The 19,896-nt window shown below is 41.5% G+C and overlaps 1 protein-coding gene across 2 annotated transcripts in view; it reads left to right on the top strand.

Moving 5' to 3' along the window:
* Positions 1–14,050, top strand: part of WDFY4 (WDFY family member 4) — a 746,928-nt gene extending 732,878 nt beyond the window's left edge. For both annotated transcript variants that reach the window (XM_029609624.1, XM_029609625.1), the window contains 2 exons: positions 8,682–8,793; positions 13,671–14,050. In XM_029609624.1, the coding sequence (XP_029465484.1) occupies positions 8,682–8,793; positions 13,671–13,737 (179 nt within the window). In that variant the 3' untranslated portion in view covers positions 13,738–14,050. The remainder of the gene's footprint in view (positions 1–8,681; positions 8,794–13,670) is intronic.
* The last annotated feature ends 5,846 nt before the right edge of the window (positions 14,051–19,896 follow it).

The raw sequence follows: 19,896 nt of genomic DNA, 5'->3' as shown, positions 1-19,896 counted from the left end.
TTGATGCAAACCCTGAGTTGAGTGGAGCAGATCTTCTTCCTTAGCAGAAAAAAAAAAAGAAAACTAGAAACAAAGTCTCCTGAACACTTTCAGGCAACAACTCTTTAGTTGATCCACAAGTCTGGAAGATCTCCTTTTTGACCCCAACTAGTAAATCCTTTCTTAAGGTAATCATCAGTGAAATCAAGGAGCACGGGACCAACTCCCATTTGACTAACTTTAGCCTCTGGTCCTGGATAAAAGCTGCTTTCAAATCCTGGGGGGTCCCAAGTGCTCCTCCCTTGAGCCTCAGCTACTCTCCTAAGACAGAAGAGTGAAAGAAAGACCATGAGCCAAAGTGGATTCATGAGTTTTGTGAAAGCCCATACCTTACTAGACACCTCCCGCTGGAGAGTGTCAGGGAACACTGTACACTCCTCTGTCTGACTTCATACATTTAACATCTGTGAAGACTCTGACCCTATAGAAAGGGACACTGGTGACATCCTTACAAGGTCTTTTAGCATACACATTATTTTTTTACTGGTATGTGCACGAAAACATTTCAAGCGTGAGATGATCCCCTTGTCCCTGTATTCTAAAGTGTTTCTTTAGCAAATCAAAGTCATTTTGTAAAATCTGAGATCCTTTGGCCATTTTGCTTGCTTCTGGTATGAATTTCAGGTCATTCATTATTCAGCTTGCCTTTAAAAGGTTACAGACACCTGCAAGCTGGACAAGCAAGGGATCTGCCACAGTCAGTCTGGCCTTTTTTATATATCATGTCACATTTCAAAAGTCAACCTGGCAAACTTCCAGACCACCTGAAGAATTTCTGCCTGTGATTAGGTCAGGGATTTCTTAGACTTTCTAGAAGGTGACACTCCATTTGCCCACGTTCAAAGGTGATAGTTAAATAGATTGTAACATGCAGTATAAAGATGAGTGCGTAGATTCCTGAGTCTGGAACCTTGTTCCATTTCCCCATCCACCACTCAGCCTGTGAACCTGCGGGAGACATTTTCTATTTAAGTTATTCAGCGCAGATATGAATTATCTTATACAGTGAGGCAGAAGAAAGGAAAACTAATGGTAGATAAGAAGAGCAGGGCCCATCTAGTCTGCTCAGTTTTCTTCCTGTTGTAATATACCTTAGTCCACAGTTGATCTCTGGCTTTGGCTTTACTTCTTTACAACTAAGGATTTTTAATTAAACTAAGGATTTTTAATTAAAAAACGAAAAGAAAATGAAAAAATTAAACAATTGGGGGTCCAAATCCCACCCGCACTCCCACAGCAAAACAGCAACAACAACAACAAAAAAAATCCATTCCAGATCCTCCCTCCCCCCATCTCTCCACACCCCCCCCCCCCCCCGTCTTACCCCATTCATGGTATCTTCATGAGGCAGGAGCCATCGTCAGTCACTCCCGCCCCACAGGTGCAGCAGTTGGAAATGGGAGGCCTGCACCATTTTTTTTTTTTTTTTTTTAATTTCTGCTGTACATCAAAATGGTCTCAGCCAGTGCCATCTTACTGTGTGGTGGAAAGGTAAAATTGTGCCAGCTGGCCCAAGGATGGAACTATTTCCTCTCACTGCACCTTTTCGGACAAGAGTGACTGAGGATCGCGCTTGCCGTTGAAGATACCACAGATGGGGGAGGAAGTGGCGGGTGGGGAGTTGAAGAGAGGCCTCTGGAGGGGTTTTTGTTTGGTTTTTTTATGGCAGGGTCAGAACTTAAAACAAAACAAGCACCATTCATTCATTCTTCTTTTGTTTCATTTCAAAAAATTAAATGAAATAAAAACTCATTCCTAGCCTCTACCTCCTCCATTCCATGCATCCACTGCCCTTTTTGTGAAGAAATATTTTCTAATGGTACGTCTGAGGCTATCTCCTTTGAACTTTATAATATGACTCCCTTGTGCTAGAACTTTCCACTGAAATGTATTTGCTTGATATGCATAATTTATATATTTGAATGTATCTTTTGTACCACCTCTCTCTCCTCACCTGTAGGATATACGTATTTAGGTCCCTAAATCTCATTTCATAGAACTTTTATTTTAGACTCTGCATCCTTTTTGGCAGCCCTTTTCCAGGCTGCCATTACTTTGTATCCTTTAAGATGTGTGGCCACCCAGATGAAGTCTCACCAATTCTTTGAAGAGAAGCATTTGTTTTCTACCGTTCATGCCCCTCCAAATGTACCCTGGGATAACTTTGGTTATGGGCATTACCTTGTCGCAATATTTTGCAACCTTGAGTGCTGACTACGCTGAGGCTGCTATATAAATAACATGTAAATATATTAAAATTTGCATTTTATTTTACACAAGCGAGAGAATATTATGAATGTCAAACAAAGGGGGTCATTTTCGTAGTGTATTGCACACGAAAAGGGACTATTCGCACGTGAAAAGTCCCTTTTCGCGTGCGATAGCTAGATCGGGGCGGAGTCGGGGATGAGTCGGGGCGTCGTCGGGGTGGACGTGGCGGAAACTTTGCTGGTGGCGAAAAGGTAAGAACCCTTTTCGCTGCCAGTAGCGCGCCCAACGGCACCACCTTTTACGATGGCGCTATTGGGCGCGAAAGCCGGCAGCGATCGCACCGCGGAGGTGCAATTGCTGCCAGCTTTCGCAGGCCCACCCTCCCCTCCCCATTACCGCTGGATTCTCTAAGGTCTGTGACCTTAGAAAATCCAGGCCAAAGTGAGCTCTTTCTGAAGCTTCCTAGAGATTATATCTTGAGTTTCAAATTCCTTTTTGTGTGTCCATAGTTAGAGTCAGTGTAGAAGGTAAGGGAGGGGTAGTCCAAACAGTTCCTAGCACCTTCTTCCAGGCTGCCGGCATTGGTTATTCAGTCTGCATAAGTGCAGGCAGGGGTGGTCATTCTGAGTGGATTTTGGAAGAGGAGATTTTTGGGTCTTTTTGGTCTCTAACAATTATTGGGCCTCACAGCCCTTTTGATATAAGAGAGAGGAAGAAGCATATTTTCCTGTCTAGTATTCCATGATCTGGAAGGGATTGTCTTGGGAGAGAGGAGAAGAAGATTTTGTTAAGAAGTTTTGTTTTGTCAGTTTTGCAGGACTTTCTGGAGGTGGATACAGGCCCAGATTTCGGCATAGCCAATTGCCTCCGATGCTAACATTTTATAGGCACCAGAGCGTTGCCACTGCTGCCTATCCCCAAAACCTACGTCTGCTGCAGTGCCATTTGTTTTCTCGCAGCATCGGATCCAATAGAAGTAATAGCAGGAAGATAAATCAGCGCGGGACCTTCCATAGCCCTTTTGTGCTGATGGATCCTGCAGCATCCTTCCTAGCAGCAGGAAGCCCATGTGAGAGGAGGGAGCAGAGCTCTTTAGAGTTTGTCATCAGAAAAGAGCTACGGAAAGCCCCGGGCTGATATATCTTCCTGGTCTGAGCCGCTGCTGCCATCTGGGCCAGTGCCATAACTTAAAGGTGAGGGCAAGAGGGAGGGAGTGGAGGGCCACCTGAGAAGAGAATTTGTGCATGAACAATCGTCCCTCTCTCCTACCACAAGGAGACAGGGGAGGATAAATCCCCCTGCCCCCATTGTCTATGGATGCACACTGACTTAATCCGGCCCTGGGTGGACAGATAAAAAAAACTGTGTCTTCCTACTAACCACACCAGGCAGACAACAGTATCTTGGCTCTCAGAAGTAATTGTACTGTTTGTTGGAGAAGTTTTGTTCCTGTTTTGTGTCACCATTCCTGCCTGGAGGAGAGGAAAAGGACTGTGTGTTTTGGGGACTCTCTACCAGAAAGACCCTGGTAATATCAAAGAGGAGTAAGGATAACTCAGTACTCAGCTTGGAGCCCATCTTCCCACCTTGGGAGGAAGTCTCTCCCAGGAGCCTTCCATCCAGAAAGGCACTTGTGCAGAGGAGCAGGCCTTTGACGAACAGACTATTAATTTTGTTTTGGAAGATCAAGTGGATGATGGCTGGTGATTGATTTCTACTTTGAGACTTGGTTACAGTAAAGATTTGAGTCATGTGTGTGCTTTGGGGTACTGGAGGGCATCTCCTGGGAAGCAAACTAACCATGAGTATTACAAGGAGAGAGTCTGAGAGTCTGAAAGAGACTGGGCCTAGGGCCCTGGAGGTTGAATCCTCTTCCCTGCCAGAAAGAATCTGGCACCAGGGGCCTGTGGAGAACTGTGAGAGTACAGTGTGGCCCCAGGACTTAGTGTGCCCCTGCATTCTGGGCAACCCCCAAAGAGGGGGTTACATTTGTATTGCAGTAGCATCTAAAAATGTATGTTAGCTTGCAAGAACACAAAGCTGATAGAATCCATCAGTCAAAAGGAAGACCCATGGGTCTCATTATTGCAAAGTGACTTTTACTTCAACAATGCTATATTGGTACAGCACCCAAATCTTCAGTAGTCTAGCTAAAGAAAAAAAAAAAGTAAAACAAGTCTACGTGTAAGCAAATTTACATACTGAGGTAATTAGCAGACATTAATACTGAAAAGGAATATCCCATGTATTGTAGCTCAGGCACAAAGTGCAATATGACAGGGGAAACCGGCTGTTCATTTTTTGCTGGTCTTAGTGAAGATCCTTGGCAGCCTTTCAGAAGTCTGAGCTTTTTGCCTTGTCGAAGTGCCAAGCACAAGAGCAGCATCATTTGTCTCCAGGCTTTGTTTGGGGTTGGTGTCTTTTGTCACAGTGTGAGTGCGGAGGCTTTAGAAATGACTTTAGGCCAGCAGGGGGCCCAAAGCAGAAATATTTTTTTCATTGTCTTCCAGGGAATTGTAAGATTATACAGAGCCGATGTGGAAGATTATTACAAAGGGGAGGGTGAGGTGGGGGTGCCATCAAGGGAGGAGGGAGAGACGCTAGGACTGAAACATCACTCTATCCATGTTACAGCTGCAATGAAACTATGCAGCCTCAGCATGTCAGACATTGATATCTTTATAAACCAAATAATTATTTGCCATTCAAGCCTCCCCACATACTTATCTGTATTTAGTATTTATTATCCCCTCTTCCTTTTCAATTCCCAGTTGTAATCCCTTGTTTTATTGTAACTTTTTTCTTCATCTAGTTATGGTTTCATGTCTATTGTCATTGTTAAGATCTTTGGTCTCTGTAAACCGAGTTGATTTGATTTGTATCAAGAAAGTCGGTATAAAAAAAGCTCTAAATAAAATAAATAAATAAATAATGTTCTAAAATCAAGTTCCTCAACCTATCCATAATAATTTTGTTTTCTTATATATTCTGGTCCTGATTGGGGGGTGGTGGATCTGTTCAGATCAAATCTGAAGCCCAGTAGAATGAGGGAGATTAAAAAATCAGATGTGTCTGAGGATATTCCTGGATCGACACTGATTCATGCAGTTGCTCCCCTTAGACTCTTGGCCTGGTTTAGAGATGAATATTAACATGTCTGCAAATAGTGCAGATTCTCTATATATCTACATATTGATCTGCATGTGCTTGCAGTGATGTGTGATGGGACAGTGGAGGTATGCATGAAATGGTACAAATGCTGGGACCTGTAGTTTTACTTGGTTGTTTGTGTCCAGTGGATGGGTAGAGCACCATCTAAGGTAAGAGGAGCTTGGGAGAGAGAAGCTGGCATACATTGCTGTACGTAGGGTTGTAGGTATCCTTCATCTCATCTTTTGACAGATCTGGAGATCTGCAACCACTAAACTCATCACCAGCTTGAACTTCCTTTAACTTGGTCCAGGAGCCCATCTACCACCTCCCCATCATCTCCTTCTCTTCCATGCACTCTCAGGTTTGATACCTGAGATATACCCACAAGCAGGGCTGTCCTTGGTAGGTGGGGGGGTGGGAAGGGGGTGGAGGGGGTAAAAAAAGGAGAAGAGGGAGGGAATCATGGTGACTGCCCCCAGAGCTCTGTGCTGCCATCATGGCCCCATCCTACATCATTCAGAAGCATCAGCAAACCAGGAACTCCAGCAGCAACTGCGCTGGAGATTTCAGCACATGACCAGGAGGTATGATGACCCTATCTCTCCTCCCCCCACCACTATACTCCCACTATTCAATCATCGGTGGTGGAGGGGGGGGGGCACTCAGGCTTAATCACCTTGGTCCTACACCCCCTAGGGTTAGCCCTGCATACAAGACCAAAAATAGTTGTTTTTTTCCCTCCTCTGATGACAAGTCCATGCAGCACAGAGAGCCTTTATTTATTCAAACCATTTCTTCAGTGCCTTCCCAGCCCAAAAAGGACTGTCCAAAGTGGTGTGCAAAAATATGAAAGTGTTATATTGATCACATAAAATATCAAATTGCCTGTTCATTGGCTTTATAACTTTTTTTTTTTTTGCTTTTGTTCATAGGTCTTCTTTCATGTTTGTCATAATATATTTTAAGGAAAATTAAAAAAAAAAAAGCCTAAAGTATGCACATACCTATATCCATGTTGCTTTTGGTGGATTTCCAAATGCAAACTACCTGCAGAACTTGTGTTTGAAAATAACCACCCTAAGTGGATCTAGCTGTGCAGCTCCTTAGTTATGAGGGTAAATCCTTTGCAAATAGAGTATTCTCCCCCCCCCCCACCTGAACCCCAATCTCCCCCCTATGAGAAACCCGAATTCCAGTCACTGTTGTGCTCCCACCAATTTTAACCCTTGATCCAAACCATGAACTCAGATTGCTATCTTGAGGATTCCCCTCAACAAAGCTTCCTCCCTCCCTCCCTCCCTCCCATCCTGACCCACCCACCATCCCCACCCCAAGCATTACCTCAGTCATCCTTCCCAACAAGAATTCCCAGAGCAGACCTCTCCCACCTGGACTCCCTGCACACACACACACACACACACACACAATTCCTCCCACCACCCATTTACCCCTTGTTCTACCCCACCCATAAATCTTCTCCCAACTCTAGCTGGCAAGAAGAGATAAGCAGAGTATTCTCCCTACCATCCAGACAAACCCCCCTCTCCCTCCCCGGATCACTATTTCAATCCCATTGATCCCAAGCATCCGTGAGCAAGCTGCCTTCCATCCAGCTACTTTCTTTCCTAACTTGCCCAGGAGGATGTTCTGCAGGGGGGTCATCGGGATAGCAATCATGGTACATACTGGGTTTAAAAACAGGACTGAGGGGGGATCAGGGCAGTAATCAGGATTTGAGGTTGGCTTTAGGGTTCGGAGGAGGACTGGGGTTCACATCGGAGTTCAGGAAGGAAGATCGGGGTTCAGATTGGTACTTGGGGGTGAGAAAGAAACTGCTCATAGATCCAGGGTGATGGGGGGGACGGGGGACAGAAGGTGAAAGGGAGGGGTGTTTTATGCCCAAAAAGTAGCTGTGTACATTTACATCACCATGAAGGATTGTGTAAATATAGACTGATAAGCTTTGTGCACAAATTTTCAAAATCAGACATGTGTGCTTCGTTAACTCCCCCAACTAAATGACACCATTTGAAATGCTCTTTTTTTTTTTGAGTGGCTCAATCATGTACATAGACTGCTATATTTCACTGACTGGTGTGAGTAAATTTAAAAAAAAAACAACTCTGATCTAGCTGCCAAGCTCTACCCCTTTTGATAGTCTCCCCGTTTATTTTTTATATTTAGGGGTAGGTATTATTTTTCAGATGTAAGCAGTGTACTCATTTTTATGGAGCACAATTCCCATTTTTTTAAATCTGATATGTTAAGGTCACACTTCAGAAGTGCTGACTGGCTAGTAGTTATCAGTGTGATTCCTGCATGGTATTCAGATGAGAAGCAGTACAGTAGGAGCCCAATTTGCATGAATGTATATTGGTAAAAATGGTTAATTACTCTACTTTAAAGACCCCTTTAATAACCAATGGCACTGTACTCCAGTCCATGGCATAAGGCGGGCAGATTTAATGCACATTTTAATTTACTTTTTTTTTCCAGTGGTGAACAGCATTGTCCTTGCCATGAAATTAATGCAGTTAACATTCATTTTCTACTCCGAATGCTATGTCGCTCATGTGCTCAGATTTAGTCATTTTGTGTGAAGGTTTAAGATATGTGAAAGCTTTTGCTCTGAATGAGGGCATACAGAACACGCACAAAACTGCTAATTATAAATAGAATGATTCCACGACTTAATCCTCACCATCCTGAAAGTATGGAAATCACTTTAAAATCATTAAAATATTCCCACATCTAATTCTGCACATCTAAGTGTATAAAATTAATCCAAAAATGAAGTCATTAAAAAAAGGTGGTAATTATTGAGTTAGTTTTGTGTGTATGGTGGGGGGAATGGGAGGGTTGCCCAGCATTAAATTATTGGTTCTGTTATGAGAGAGGATTTAGATAAGTTGATAATACCTGGGTTTATGTAATTTGTTTTTACTAGCAATTACTGCGCTGCATTATTTCCTGGTGGCAAGGTATTGCGGGGCATCTTATTAAGCATACAGCCAGTACACACTGATGAACAATTTTGCTGAACTAGGCATGTAATTTAGAAAGCAATAATACACAAATCCAATTTAGTAGCACAATGGCTACAGCAGCACGTCAGCACATGTAACTATCATAGTGCCCAAATTCAATTGGGACCCCCTTTTGCAACAGCACAGGCCAAGATTAAATATATTTTTCTCAATTTAACAAGTTGCTGACCATAAATAAAAAGCAGTCTCTAAATTATTATTATTATTATTTTTTTTTTAAAACCACAACAGGTAACAAGCGAGAACAACATCTTGTTCCCTGTCGAGAGCTGAATGTGAGCGAAGCTCTGTCTGGGAAGCAGAAGAAAAAGACTGGGGCGGTCACCGCGCTGGCTCTATCCAGGTACCGGCATGCAAGTCTGACTTCTGTACAGCACAGGAGCTCTGCACATTTTTTTTTTCTTTTGCCTAGCTTATGCCTATGAAAGTAGCCACATCTGGCATCCCTAATGCTTTTTTAAAGCAATTCAGCTTGCTGGAGAAAAACTTAGGACAAGATGTACCACACGTTTTTCCCATAGATGCAAAAAAAAAAAGCAGGAGGGGAAATAGCCTTTAGCACATCCGGCCCTTGAAGCACAATGATTGTAATTCTACAACTGTGGTCACCCACTAAAACTATCAAGTGTCCTATCTAATGGGAAAAAGTAAGCATTTTCTTTTCAGGACATAGTAATTTTTTTTTTTTCATTTGCCTGGCAAAATGTCAGCTCTCTGTAGCTACACCGTTGTCAGTCAGAGGTTTAGAAACAAATACAATTCCAAACTCTTCCAAAAAAACATCCATAGAACTGAAGAAAAAAAAAATCAACAATCTCAGACTAAGCAAAAGTAACCAAGATAAATAAATAAAAGACATACTGATTCCCAAAGGTCAAGTCTGAATTTAGAGAGGCTGACTGAGAACTTTTGTTGATTTTTTTTTTTTTTTTTAATATTTCCATCCCACACAAATATACATTCATAGTTACAAAGCACCGAGGCTTCCTGTTTTGTGATTTTTTTTCCTCTCCTGTTAATTCAGTCTTCATAGTCAGGCCCTCCAGGCTTCATCCCTTTGCTTGAGAAACGGGGCATGGATCAACAAGGAGTTAAAGGGATCAGGGGTCAGGGCCAGGAGCTAAAGGCGAAGGGAGTCAGATCTGAGCTCCCTTAATCTCATTCGGTCATGTTCCTTTTCTACCTGTCAGTTTTCTCCTTAAGAACCCCTTGACCATAAAGACTGCCTGGCCAAGAGCAAATTTACAGAGACCTCCCTTATATCAAATGCTGCATTGAGTCAATCAGCAGGTGGCACCATAAGTACGGTGTGGAATATTCCCTCTTCTCCCAGCGGCTGCGGAAATTACTTCTCCTCTGTCAGCCCACACCAGACTCAGGAAAAAGAAGACTGCGGAAGTTTGAAAACAAACTTGGATCTTCTGCACAGTGGCAGGCTCTGTTATCAGAGCGCCATCAGTTCCTGCTGAATACTTCTTGCCAGGACCCTCTGAATGGCTGCATGTGTTCTCCCATGTTAGCTATCTTACTTTACTGTGGAAGGACTAATTGTACTTGTGCAGAGCTCAGTTACCCAGTTTGTAATATAAATAAAATAAACCAATTGGCAGTCAAATCGGCAGCAGCTGGACTATGCCAGGCACAACAGGTGTTAGAAACTACACCAGATCTTCCAGCCCAGAGTCCTGCTCCTTCTCATTTAAACTCAACTTGCAAGAAATTGCTGTCTGAATATAGCTTTGGCATACTTCCCCTGGCAACGGAGGACATGCCCGCTACCAGCCAGTCCAGAAAAGTCAAGCCACAGCGAAATGAAGTGGGCAGCCCAAGTTTAGAAACTGGTTTCAGATCTTGTGGCCTGGTCTGAGCACCGCGAGGGAGGAAGAACAGGGCAGCAATTTAACAGTCAGTGAGGAAGCTCACGAAGCACTCATTTACCACGAAGACAATCTGAAAATTGTGCACTCGGATGTGGCTAAAGTGTATGTGCCATAACAGGCATTCCCACGGGCATGTGGAAGTGAGGGAAGGAAAAGTGTGCAGTGGATTGTATTTGTGTACTTTTCAAGCAAAAGTCTACCCACAAAAAAGCAGGCACACGTGACCGAGTGGACTTTGCACCAGTGGCAATTTTCAAAGTGAAACTCCTCCTTCAAACACTGGCGAAAAGACCGTGACCGTGAACCAATGTGGGCAGTTAGGAAATCACCCCACCCCCACACCCCAGTTGCCCCTCAGGTTGTAAAGAAGAATAATCTAAGTGATAGCCTCTAGGGTAGGGGCATCAAACACATGTCAGTGATGGGCCAAGACTTATTAACAATGGGGGTTGGGCAGGAGTGTGGAGGAGAAACAATTATCAAAGCAGGAATTCACTGGTAAAGGGGATGTTCATAATTTCATATTACAACTGGCAAACTGACTGTTTAGCAGATAGAAAACCATACACACACACACACATCTAAAGCACAGATATCCCCCACTCCTGTAGCAGTTTGCTGCTACTGTCTTATGCAGTATTCTATCTGGTGAACCCTTCTCCGCAGTTTTTATTTTTGTAATAAGGTTGCAATCATCCTGATGCCTCTGCTGCTCATTGCCCCTCTCGGCACGTATCACTCCTCCCCCCACCCCCTCCCTCCACGGGGGCATCTGAAACAACATTGAGAGCTGAACATTAATGCTCAGTCTCTCTCTCTCTCTCTCTCTCTCTGTCACTTGGCAGGCAGGCAGGAGTTCTCTGGTCCTTTAATCTTAGCAGTGGTGGCGGAACAGCAGGACAATGTTAGTCAGTGTACCGGGTGAAAGCCGCACTGGTGAGGGGGAGGTTTCCTTTGTCCAGATGCTTGAGCATGGCAGGCCAAAATTGGCCTGCAGGATGTATGTTTAACACTTTTGCTCATGGGGAACAAAGGGAAAAACAAGAAACATCTTCACTTCAGTGTACTTAGAGAGAGTCATTTTCAGTTTTATTTTATTTTTCTAGAAATTTCAATGTTATAACCAAAAATAATCAGTGGAAAAATAATTTTTGCACTAATTTTTTTTCTTATAACATTGAAATTCCCAGAAAAATAAAATAAAAACTGAAAACAAAGGTCACTAAGTATAATCTTCAAGCTAAATATTTTTTCTGATCCTTCTAATTGTCATTTTCTCCTGCTACAAACCAGATCTCTGCATGGTGTATTAATATAGAATTATTGTAGATCTCAGACCTGAGGGCCTTATTTTCCATGCCGCTCGCACACGATAAGGGACCTTTCGCACGTGAACAGTCCCTTATCGCGTGCGATACCAGGATGGTATCGCACGCGATAGTGTACCAGTTCTCGCAATCCATTTGAAGCTTATGAACACCCTCCTGCCTCTTCAGTCTGAAGTCCCCCCATTGCACCCAGACGCTCTACGCAGGCACTTAACACCAGATATTGAGCAGAAGTAAATATATGCATGTCATTTTGGCAGGTATTAAAATAGTAATTTATTTGCGTAAATGTTGGCCCTGCCCCAGAATGCCTCTAGCATGCCCCTTTCTTACAGTCGCAAAGAGAAACATTTATGCGGGTACAAAAATGCCCAAATACCTTGCACCTGAAATTTGTGCTGGTGAAAAAAGTGGCAGAGTAACTCACATATTTTACAGGCTTATTATACTACCCCAACCTAAACACTTCCCCCTTCTACATCCTATCCCATGGAAACACTTCTTTTTTAATCCAGCTAAAATTACACAAGTTGTAAAAATATATGCATATTTTTAGCCACTATGCTAGGTGCAAGTTTCACCCCAGGGGATCTAGCTGGCTAATTCAGTAGCTACCCAGCTAGATCCCTTTGAAAACTGACTTGGTAAGATTTATAATTGATGGGGTTTTTTTTTAGAAGTTTACAAAGTGATCAGGTGCTAGGGATGTGCTGTCATTTTGAAACAAAATAGGAAACGTCAACATTTCCTATTCTGTTTCATTTTGTTTTCAAAATAAAATGAAAGAAAACCATATGAAATTTCATTCATTTTTCTAAAAAATATTACATGGACTGGATTCGGATTCCTCCTCTCATCCACTAAACCTACTCAAATCGAATTCCCACTCTGGCTTCCAGGATTGCTCTGATTTCTCCCCACTTATCCAACCCAGTTCTTACCCTATCGGGAGTCTTCTAGCTGCAGGAGCACTCCCCAGTCCCTCCTGCCCTGCAGCTCCAGATTTTGAAATTAGCCATCGGTCTACCCAAGGTCTTTGCCATGATTCATGTCGTATGGCAGAATCTGGTGGAAAGATGTCTTATCTAAGTAACTTGCCTAGTCTTCAGTTTTTGACAGCAATCTTTCATGACTTAAATGGCAAGTTAACACCTTACTTATGAGCTACTCTAAGCTAGAATGGTGAAACGAATCAAAGATAAGAGAAGGGATGATGCAGTTTTAATAAGATGAACTATAGAATTCAGATGTAATTGGAGTCACATCAGAAATAGGTCTCATTTAATCCTAGTTCAAATCATTGAGCTTCTTTTTCTCCCCTTCTTTTCCTGCTTAATTATTTTTAGATAAATCTCTCCTCCCACATGGTCCACCTGAGCAGCATCAGTAGCTCTCACCTGTCCTGAGGGCTGGACAGATATCTCCTCTAAGAAGATCTCTTAATATTACTCTTTATGGTTGACTTGAGCCCACACAAAAGTGTTGACCCTCCTTCTTCCCTCCCTGGATCAAATGCTTCACCTCTGCAGCATACTGAATTGTAACCTGTCACAAGCACAGACTGATGTGGCACAACATGGAATGCTACGACCTATGAACAATATAGAGAATAATATATAAGATACTATTGGTCGATCGTATTAAGCACTACCATTACAAGACCTTCATTGCTTTTCATATAATCGTTGGTCCCAGAACAAGTTCCTTCTTTTTTTTTTTTTTTTTTTATAAATTTTTGATGCAAATAAATATCAACCAACTTATCTTTTGTATGATTAATCATTCTATTGTAATTCTAAAAGGTCTCGACAGGCGCCATGTTTCAAATGTTTGTTCTGTACCAGGGGGATTAATGTAATATATGTTCTTAGTAGCGCGATTCAAGAGCATCAGTTTTCCTCAGTTCAATTCCCAATGCTACGACCTGAGACAGGAGACCAGTGTAACCGCCACTCTGATTACTAATGCTTCCTTGTTTAACCATTTCTCCTTTTTCCTTTTTTTTCCCTAAGAAATCACACAAAGCTCTTAGTTGGAGATGACAAAGGAAAGATTTACTGTTGGAGCATGGATGGGTAAGAGGAAGAAACAACAATCCATAACTAATTCATGAATGGCACAAGAAGAAAGTACTCAACTCATGTATGTTTGGAGAGAAAGACAATAAATTGGTCCATAGATATGTATGGATAAAAGAAACAAATAAAAAGTTGTGCAGGGATAGGTATGAAGATAAAACCATAACCAGTTTCTGGTGGTGCAATCTGTTTTCAAGAAATCTTTCCACATCAAAATTGCATGATCACATGCCTAAAAAGGAAGAAGAGAAAAAATGTGACTCTATTGTGTGACAATAATGTAGAATTGGAACTAATTAAAAATTTGGACTGTACTTAACTGTTGAAATGTGGATGTGATTTTTCTGGCTTTTTGTAATTTTTTTTTTTATTGTGATGTTTTTATTTGTATTGCTAGATATGTGATTTTTATTGTACACCGCTTCCAGGAAGGTGGTTAACAAATGTTAAATAAATGATAAAGAAATATGTTGACTTATTCTTATCAGTCAAACAAGATTCACCGAAATAATCCAAGGTGTAGAAAATGGTAAAGTGAAAATGTTGCAAGAGTGTGTATTTGGAAGACTGAACATTAGTCTAAATGAATAATCCTTCGGGAAGGGGTAATTCCAAATAATCTGCATAGTTGCTTAGTATGGTGGGCATTATTGCAATGTGTAATTGCAATAATTATCAAAGAAAAACTTTTGAAAATCCTATGCATGCATACAATTTTCACCCCCGGGAATGTCATTTTTTTAACCCAGCTAAAAGTGCATGCACTATGGAAGCCTGCACTGACACTTGGCAGGGCAGAAGCAAGCAATTTTCAGAAGAAACGGTTTACCCAAGTAAAAAAAAAAAACTTTGAAAATTACCTTCCATATGTTCAAATCATATTAAACCATTCTGTGTTACTTGTGAGTTTTCCATATTCTGGGGTGTCTAAGGATGTATTTGAGATATACCAATTTGGTATTTCGACTGGCCTGATATTCAGCTGCTCCACGACTAGTTATGTTAGCTGGATACACCTACCCAACTAATTTAACTGGGATATTCAGCAGTGCAGCAGAACCACTGAATATACCCGCCTATTTTAAAGTTAGCCAGATAAGTATATCTGGCTACCTTTAGGACAGCCCTGCGGCGTGACCTAACTAAGCTCCTTCCGAAAACACCTCCGTCCTGCCCTCTTTTGCCATTTAGATGGACAACATTTCAGTTATTCTTCTAAATGGCTTTTGAATATTGACCTCCATATGTTTTTGTAAAGAAAAAAAAGTTTTGCACTAAATGAAAGCAGTTTGATTGCTAGTATAATATAATTGACAAAGAAAACCTCCAGAATTATAGGTGTGTATTTCTAAATGTTTTCCTTTTGCAGTTATATACTTTGGCATTTTATTCATCTAATCAAAATAAAAAAGATTGCCATCTTTGACTCTCTCACATGTTCTGTCCCTCCATCTAGTTTTTCTCCAAGACGTACACATATTGATGAGGAAATTAGTATTTCTTGTTGGGCCACAAGAGTGTTTGGCTTATTCTAATCTATATCCTCACTAATATTCTGTGTTCAGTTTGTTAAATGTCAAACTAACAACATTCTGAGTAGGAAGTAAGCAAGGCAATGAGTGTGCATGCAAAATCCAGACATCTATTATCAGTGTTTTCTAAAGAGATTTATAGCATTTAAAGCTCATTGGTAAAACTCACTCATTTATTCTATATGAAATAAAAATATCCATAAAATTGTGTGTCCTTCTTTATATCCATGTACAGAGATCTGAACATTTTTACATGAGGATTCAGTGACATGTTTAATCCAGTCAGTTTCCTGCATGATTTAGAATTGCTCTAGTCTACGTATTTGGATATAAAAAAATTATCAGTATTCCAAGGTATACCTGGACAGTTTCCCTTTAAAAATCTGCTATAAGGTACTAAAGTGCATGTGAATCTTGCAACAATGAGAGCTACTGAAAATTGTTCCCTTTATACTATTGGAAAGAAGTTCCAGTTGCTCACAATTCCTGGAAGTGCAAACTGATTCAAGGTTCATTTAACTCTTTTATGCAATGCGTGCAGCAATATATGGCTTCTTGTTAACCCAACAGAGGTCCTGCAGTCACAGATACACACTAATGTGTATTTTCAAAGAAGTTACACATGTAAATGTAGCATATTATGTAGCAATGTTCAAAAGCTATTTACCTGCATTAAGGGTACTTATTGTGGGGAAAAAACCTATGCAATAGCACAGATCATAGCAATTTTCAAAAACCAATTAAAGTGCATTTATACATGTAAATCCAGTTTTAAGTATGTAAATGCTTTTGAAAATCAGGCCATAATCTGTTTCTAGCAGGATGTGTATTCATTTGAAATAACATAGACAATGTCAATGACACTGTATGCCTAGTTGCCCACCTTCAGCCTTTCTATGTCTGACTGTTGCTACCACTCTCTCTTGTGTTCATTGCTAACAGGTCATCAACATTTTGTTAAAGAAAAAACAGAAAAAATGAATGTACTTTCTTCAATGTTCTACAAGGAAATGCAAGTCATGTGTCTATTTTGGTGGAGAATGATGGCCAAGAAAAGCTCAAATATATTCTGCAACTAAAATCTAAACTTTGTTTACAAAGAGTTGAAGACAAAAATTCACGAAGCAGGATGTCACTAGAAAGCTTGGTAGACTGCCAACCTTTTATTAACTGCAGCTACCTGAAGTGTTTAACTGTACTTTGAATTTGAAACTTAATGTAAACAAAATTCATTTAATGCATATCAGTCCAAGGTTTTAAAATCCATCCCCATGTATGTTGATCTTTGATTGCTCTATATTGCGAGCACAGAGAATTGAAAATATAACCAGTTAGGAGGGAGAAGGTAAAGGCAGCAGTAAATGTTAACCTCTGAATTCATAATACATCCTAATTTTAGCAGTGTAATTGAATCCAGAATTTTAGGATGGAGAGAAAACAAAGGAAAGTACTTTTCCATAAACAGGACGTGATGGCAACAGTGGGAGTTTAGCTCTATGGGGTTCCTGTGGTTTCAAACCTCACTACACAAACCACAGGCACTAGAATCAAAACCAATTCTAGACAAATACAAAAACAAAAGTCAAAAAAGAAAAACATGCATATGTAGTTACACAGTATTCAGCTCTGAGAGAGATTTGTTGTTAAATGAAAGAAAATTATCCTCTCTTTTAGGTCAGACTATATTTGGATTCCTGGGTGAGAGCAAATGGGCATGCACCTGTTGCAAAGCTACTGCTGGCAGCTAAGCAATAACATTTATTAGTAGGGATGTACATTTGTTTGAAATGAATGGATACAACCTAATGAATGAGTCCATATTTGTTTTATTTCAGGACCCCCAAATGAATGGAGGGGCCAACGAATGAAACAAAAAAAATATTTGTCTCATTTATTTGTTTCCTATTCAAGTCTATGACCCATTAAAGTCTATGGATGTATACTGCTGAGCAAATCAACAACTGGTAACTATAGCAACCGGCTCTTGCCCGTGTGACCTCACAGCCTTAGAGCTGAGGCAGAACAAGTTGGCAAGGAAATACAAAGAAGGGAAATCACAGTGCAGCATCTTTTTAAATATCCTATAGCTCCTATCAGGGTCAAGTGGTTGTAATGTCTGAGCATGTGCAAGTCTGTATTTCCTCTCTAGCTGTTGGCAGAGAAATATATGAAGCTCTCACAAGAGATTTCAAAAAAGCTTAGAAATCTTTGGATTTGGCACTGATCTTTTCTCTGCTGCATTGGTCTCTCTCACTGTACCAGAAAGACATAGGCAGTACAATGCTGCTGATTTTGATTTTTCTCTTCCCAGAGGGAGGGGTCAGGGTAGGAGATAATATGGAGATTGTAGCAGTGCTAGTAATTTATTTTGTTTCTGGACAGTGAGGTAAGTATAGCACACTGACAGACAGAAGATACTTACCAGGCTGCCAGTCTTTCTGGTTCTGATTAATTAGCAGGATTTTTTCTGAGTGGATTCAGTCAGCATTGAGAGCACACAGTACAGAACACATAAACTGTATATATGTATGTATGTATGTATGTGTGTGTGTGTGTGAGAGAGAGAGAGAGACAGGCTGCTCTCCTTACAGCGAGTAGTACTGTAAGTGAAGGTATAGTTATAGAATCAATAAATACATTCATTAATAATATTGAAACCCCAGTAGGCAGTGCACTTCAACAAATTCAATTATGCCAGGAAAAGGGAGAGGAGGGAATGACAGTCTTGACAGGGGCAGAATTAGTGTAGATGCAGCCCGTTCCTCTAGCAGTCATAAAAAAAAGGAACTAGTCCTGCCCCCAAATTGAAAAGAGACTTTTTAAGCTGTAGAATGACAGGAGTGAAAAGCACTGGCAGCTCAAGGCAGAAGCAATTGAAATTTGGACAGCATATGCCACCGCAGCCTGTCCTTCTCCCTCTTGATTTGAAGGAGAGGGAAAAGATAGGAAAGCAATCCAAGGTTGACATTAGCAAGATAGGAGCAACAGATATGCAAAACTCAGAACTAGCTGCTCGAATGTAGTCCTCTATGTTTACTGCTTCTAAAGTAATGAAGGCAGTATTTTATCCAACTGATTCTAAGGAAGAATCTTGTCTGGGATTCAGTGACTCAGAACTTGAAGAGCTACTAGTTGAAGAACATTTGTGAGGATTAGTCAGTAACATCTGCCACACTCTGGGGAATGTGAACTCTTGGATTACTGCTAGGTTGGCACAGCCTGGGGCATGTGAACCCAGACCAGGCCCTAGCAGGTGACAAGGCAAGGTGTGTCAGTTGTCACCTTTCTTCCCCCTTGGGTTAAGCCCATCAGTTCTGGCAGCTGTCAGGACTTCTCTGGTGAGGTGCAAGGAACAATGACTCAGACAGGGCCAAGGTAGGCTAAGGTCAGGACTGGCAGAGTTCAGACAGTATCAAGAACAGGCAAGGGAAAGGGCTTGAAGAGAACTAGGAAAGTCAATGTCCAGGTAGTGGTCAAGGCAGGCAGTGCTAATGAAAGGTCAGAAGACAGTCCAGGTCAGCAACAGAAGAACTGCTCAAGGAAAGGCTGACTAGAAAGCAAGGCAAAGAAGGGTGGGAGAATGGCAAGGTAGGAACACAGCAAGGCTGGATGAAGGCAGGAGCACAGCAAGGTAAGGCAGGGCAAAGCTGATCAAAGCACAAATAGTAGCAATGTAGCACCAGCAACTAGCACAGGAGAACCTGTTGCTGAGGTACTAGCTGGTTGCAAAGGACTTTCTTATATATTTATTTTATTTATTTATTTATTTAAATGCTTTTAAAATATACCGACATTCATAGGACATATCATGCCGGTTCACAATCAACATTGTAAAGGAGGAAGAGGAAATTACAAATAACAGGGAGGGGGGAGGTGGAGCAGTGAAGGAAAAAGGAGAGGATGGGGGTCAGGTGACAGTAAGCGCAGAAGTTGCGGGAAGGAGAAAGGTAGTGAAGTGCTAGGGGAGAGAGAAATTGATAGGAACTGTGTTAAAAAACTGAGAATAAAAATTAACAAATTTACAAAATCAGCAATTCCCTAGGATGCATCAACGGATTAGAAGGGGTAAGGGAATTGGAAGTGGCAGTGGAGGGGGTTTAGGTCTGATTGGAGTCAGGGTATGCTTGTAAGAAAAGCCAGGTTTTGATGCCTTTTTTGAAGTTGGGTAAGGAAGGTTCAAGGCGGAGATACGTGGGAAGAGAATTCCAGAGGGAGGGGCCGGCTATGGTAAAGGCTCTCTCTCTGGTAGTTGAGTGGTGTGCTATTTTGAGGGGTGGGATGTGTAAAGTGCCCGCCGTGGAGGCTCTGGATGGACGATTGGATGTACGGAAACGTGGTGTTTCCTTGAGCCATTCGTGGTCATTTTTGTGAAGCACGTTATGGAGTATTGTAAGGGTTTTGTATTTTATACGGAAAGGGATGGGGAGCCAATGCAGTTCTTTTAAAATGGGTGTGATGTGTTCTCTCTTACGAGTGTCTGTGATGATTCGTGCCATGGAGTTCTGCAAGATTTGTAGTGGTTTAATTGTGGCGTAGGGCAGGCCTAGGAGAAGTGAATTGCAGTAGTCTAATTTTGATAGGATTGTGGACTGCAATACAAGGCGAAAGTCTTGAAGGTGGAGGAGGGG

Source organism: Rhinatrema bivittatum, chromosome 7 (assembly GCF_901001135.1).
Source record: "Rhinatrema bivittatum chromosome 7, aRhiBiv1.1, whole genome shotgun sequence".
In the NCBI taxonomy this organism is placed as follows: Eukaryota; Metazoa; Chordata; class Amphibia; order Gymnophiona; family Rhinatrematidae; genus Rhinatrema; species Rhinatrema bivittatum.
The sequence above is the reverse complement of the archived record's forward strand: the minus strand, read 5'-3'. Positions and strand labels throughout refer to the sequence as shown.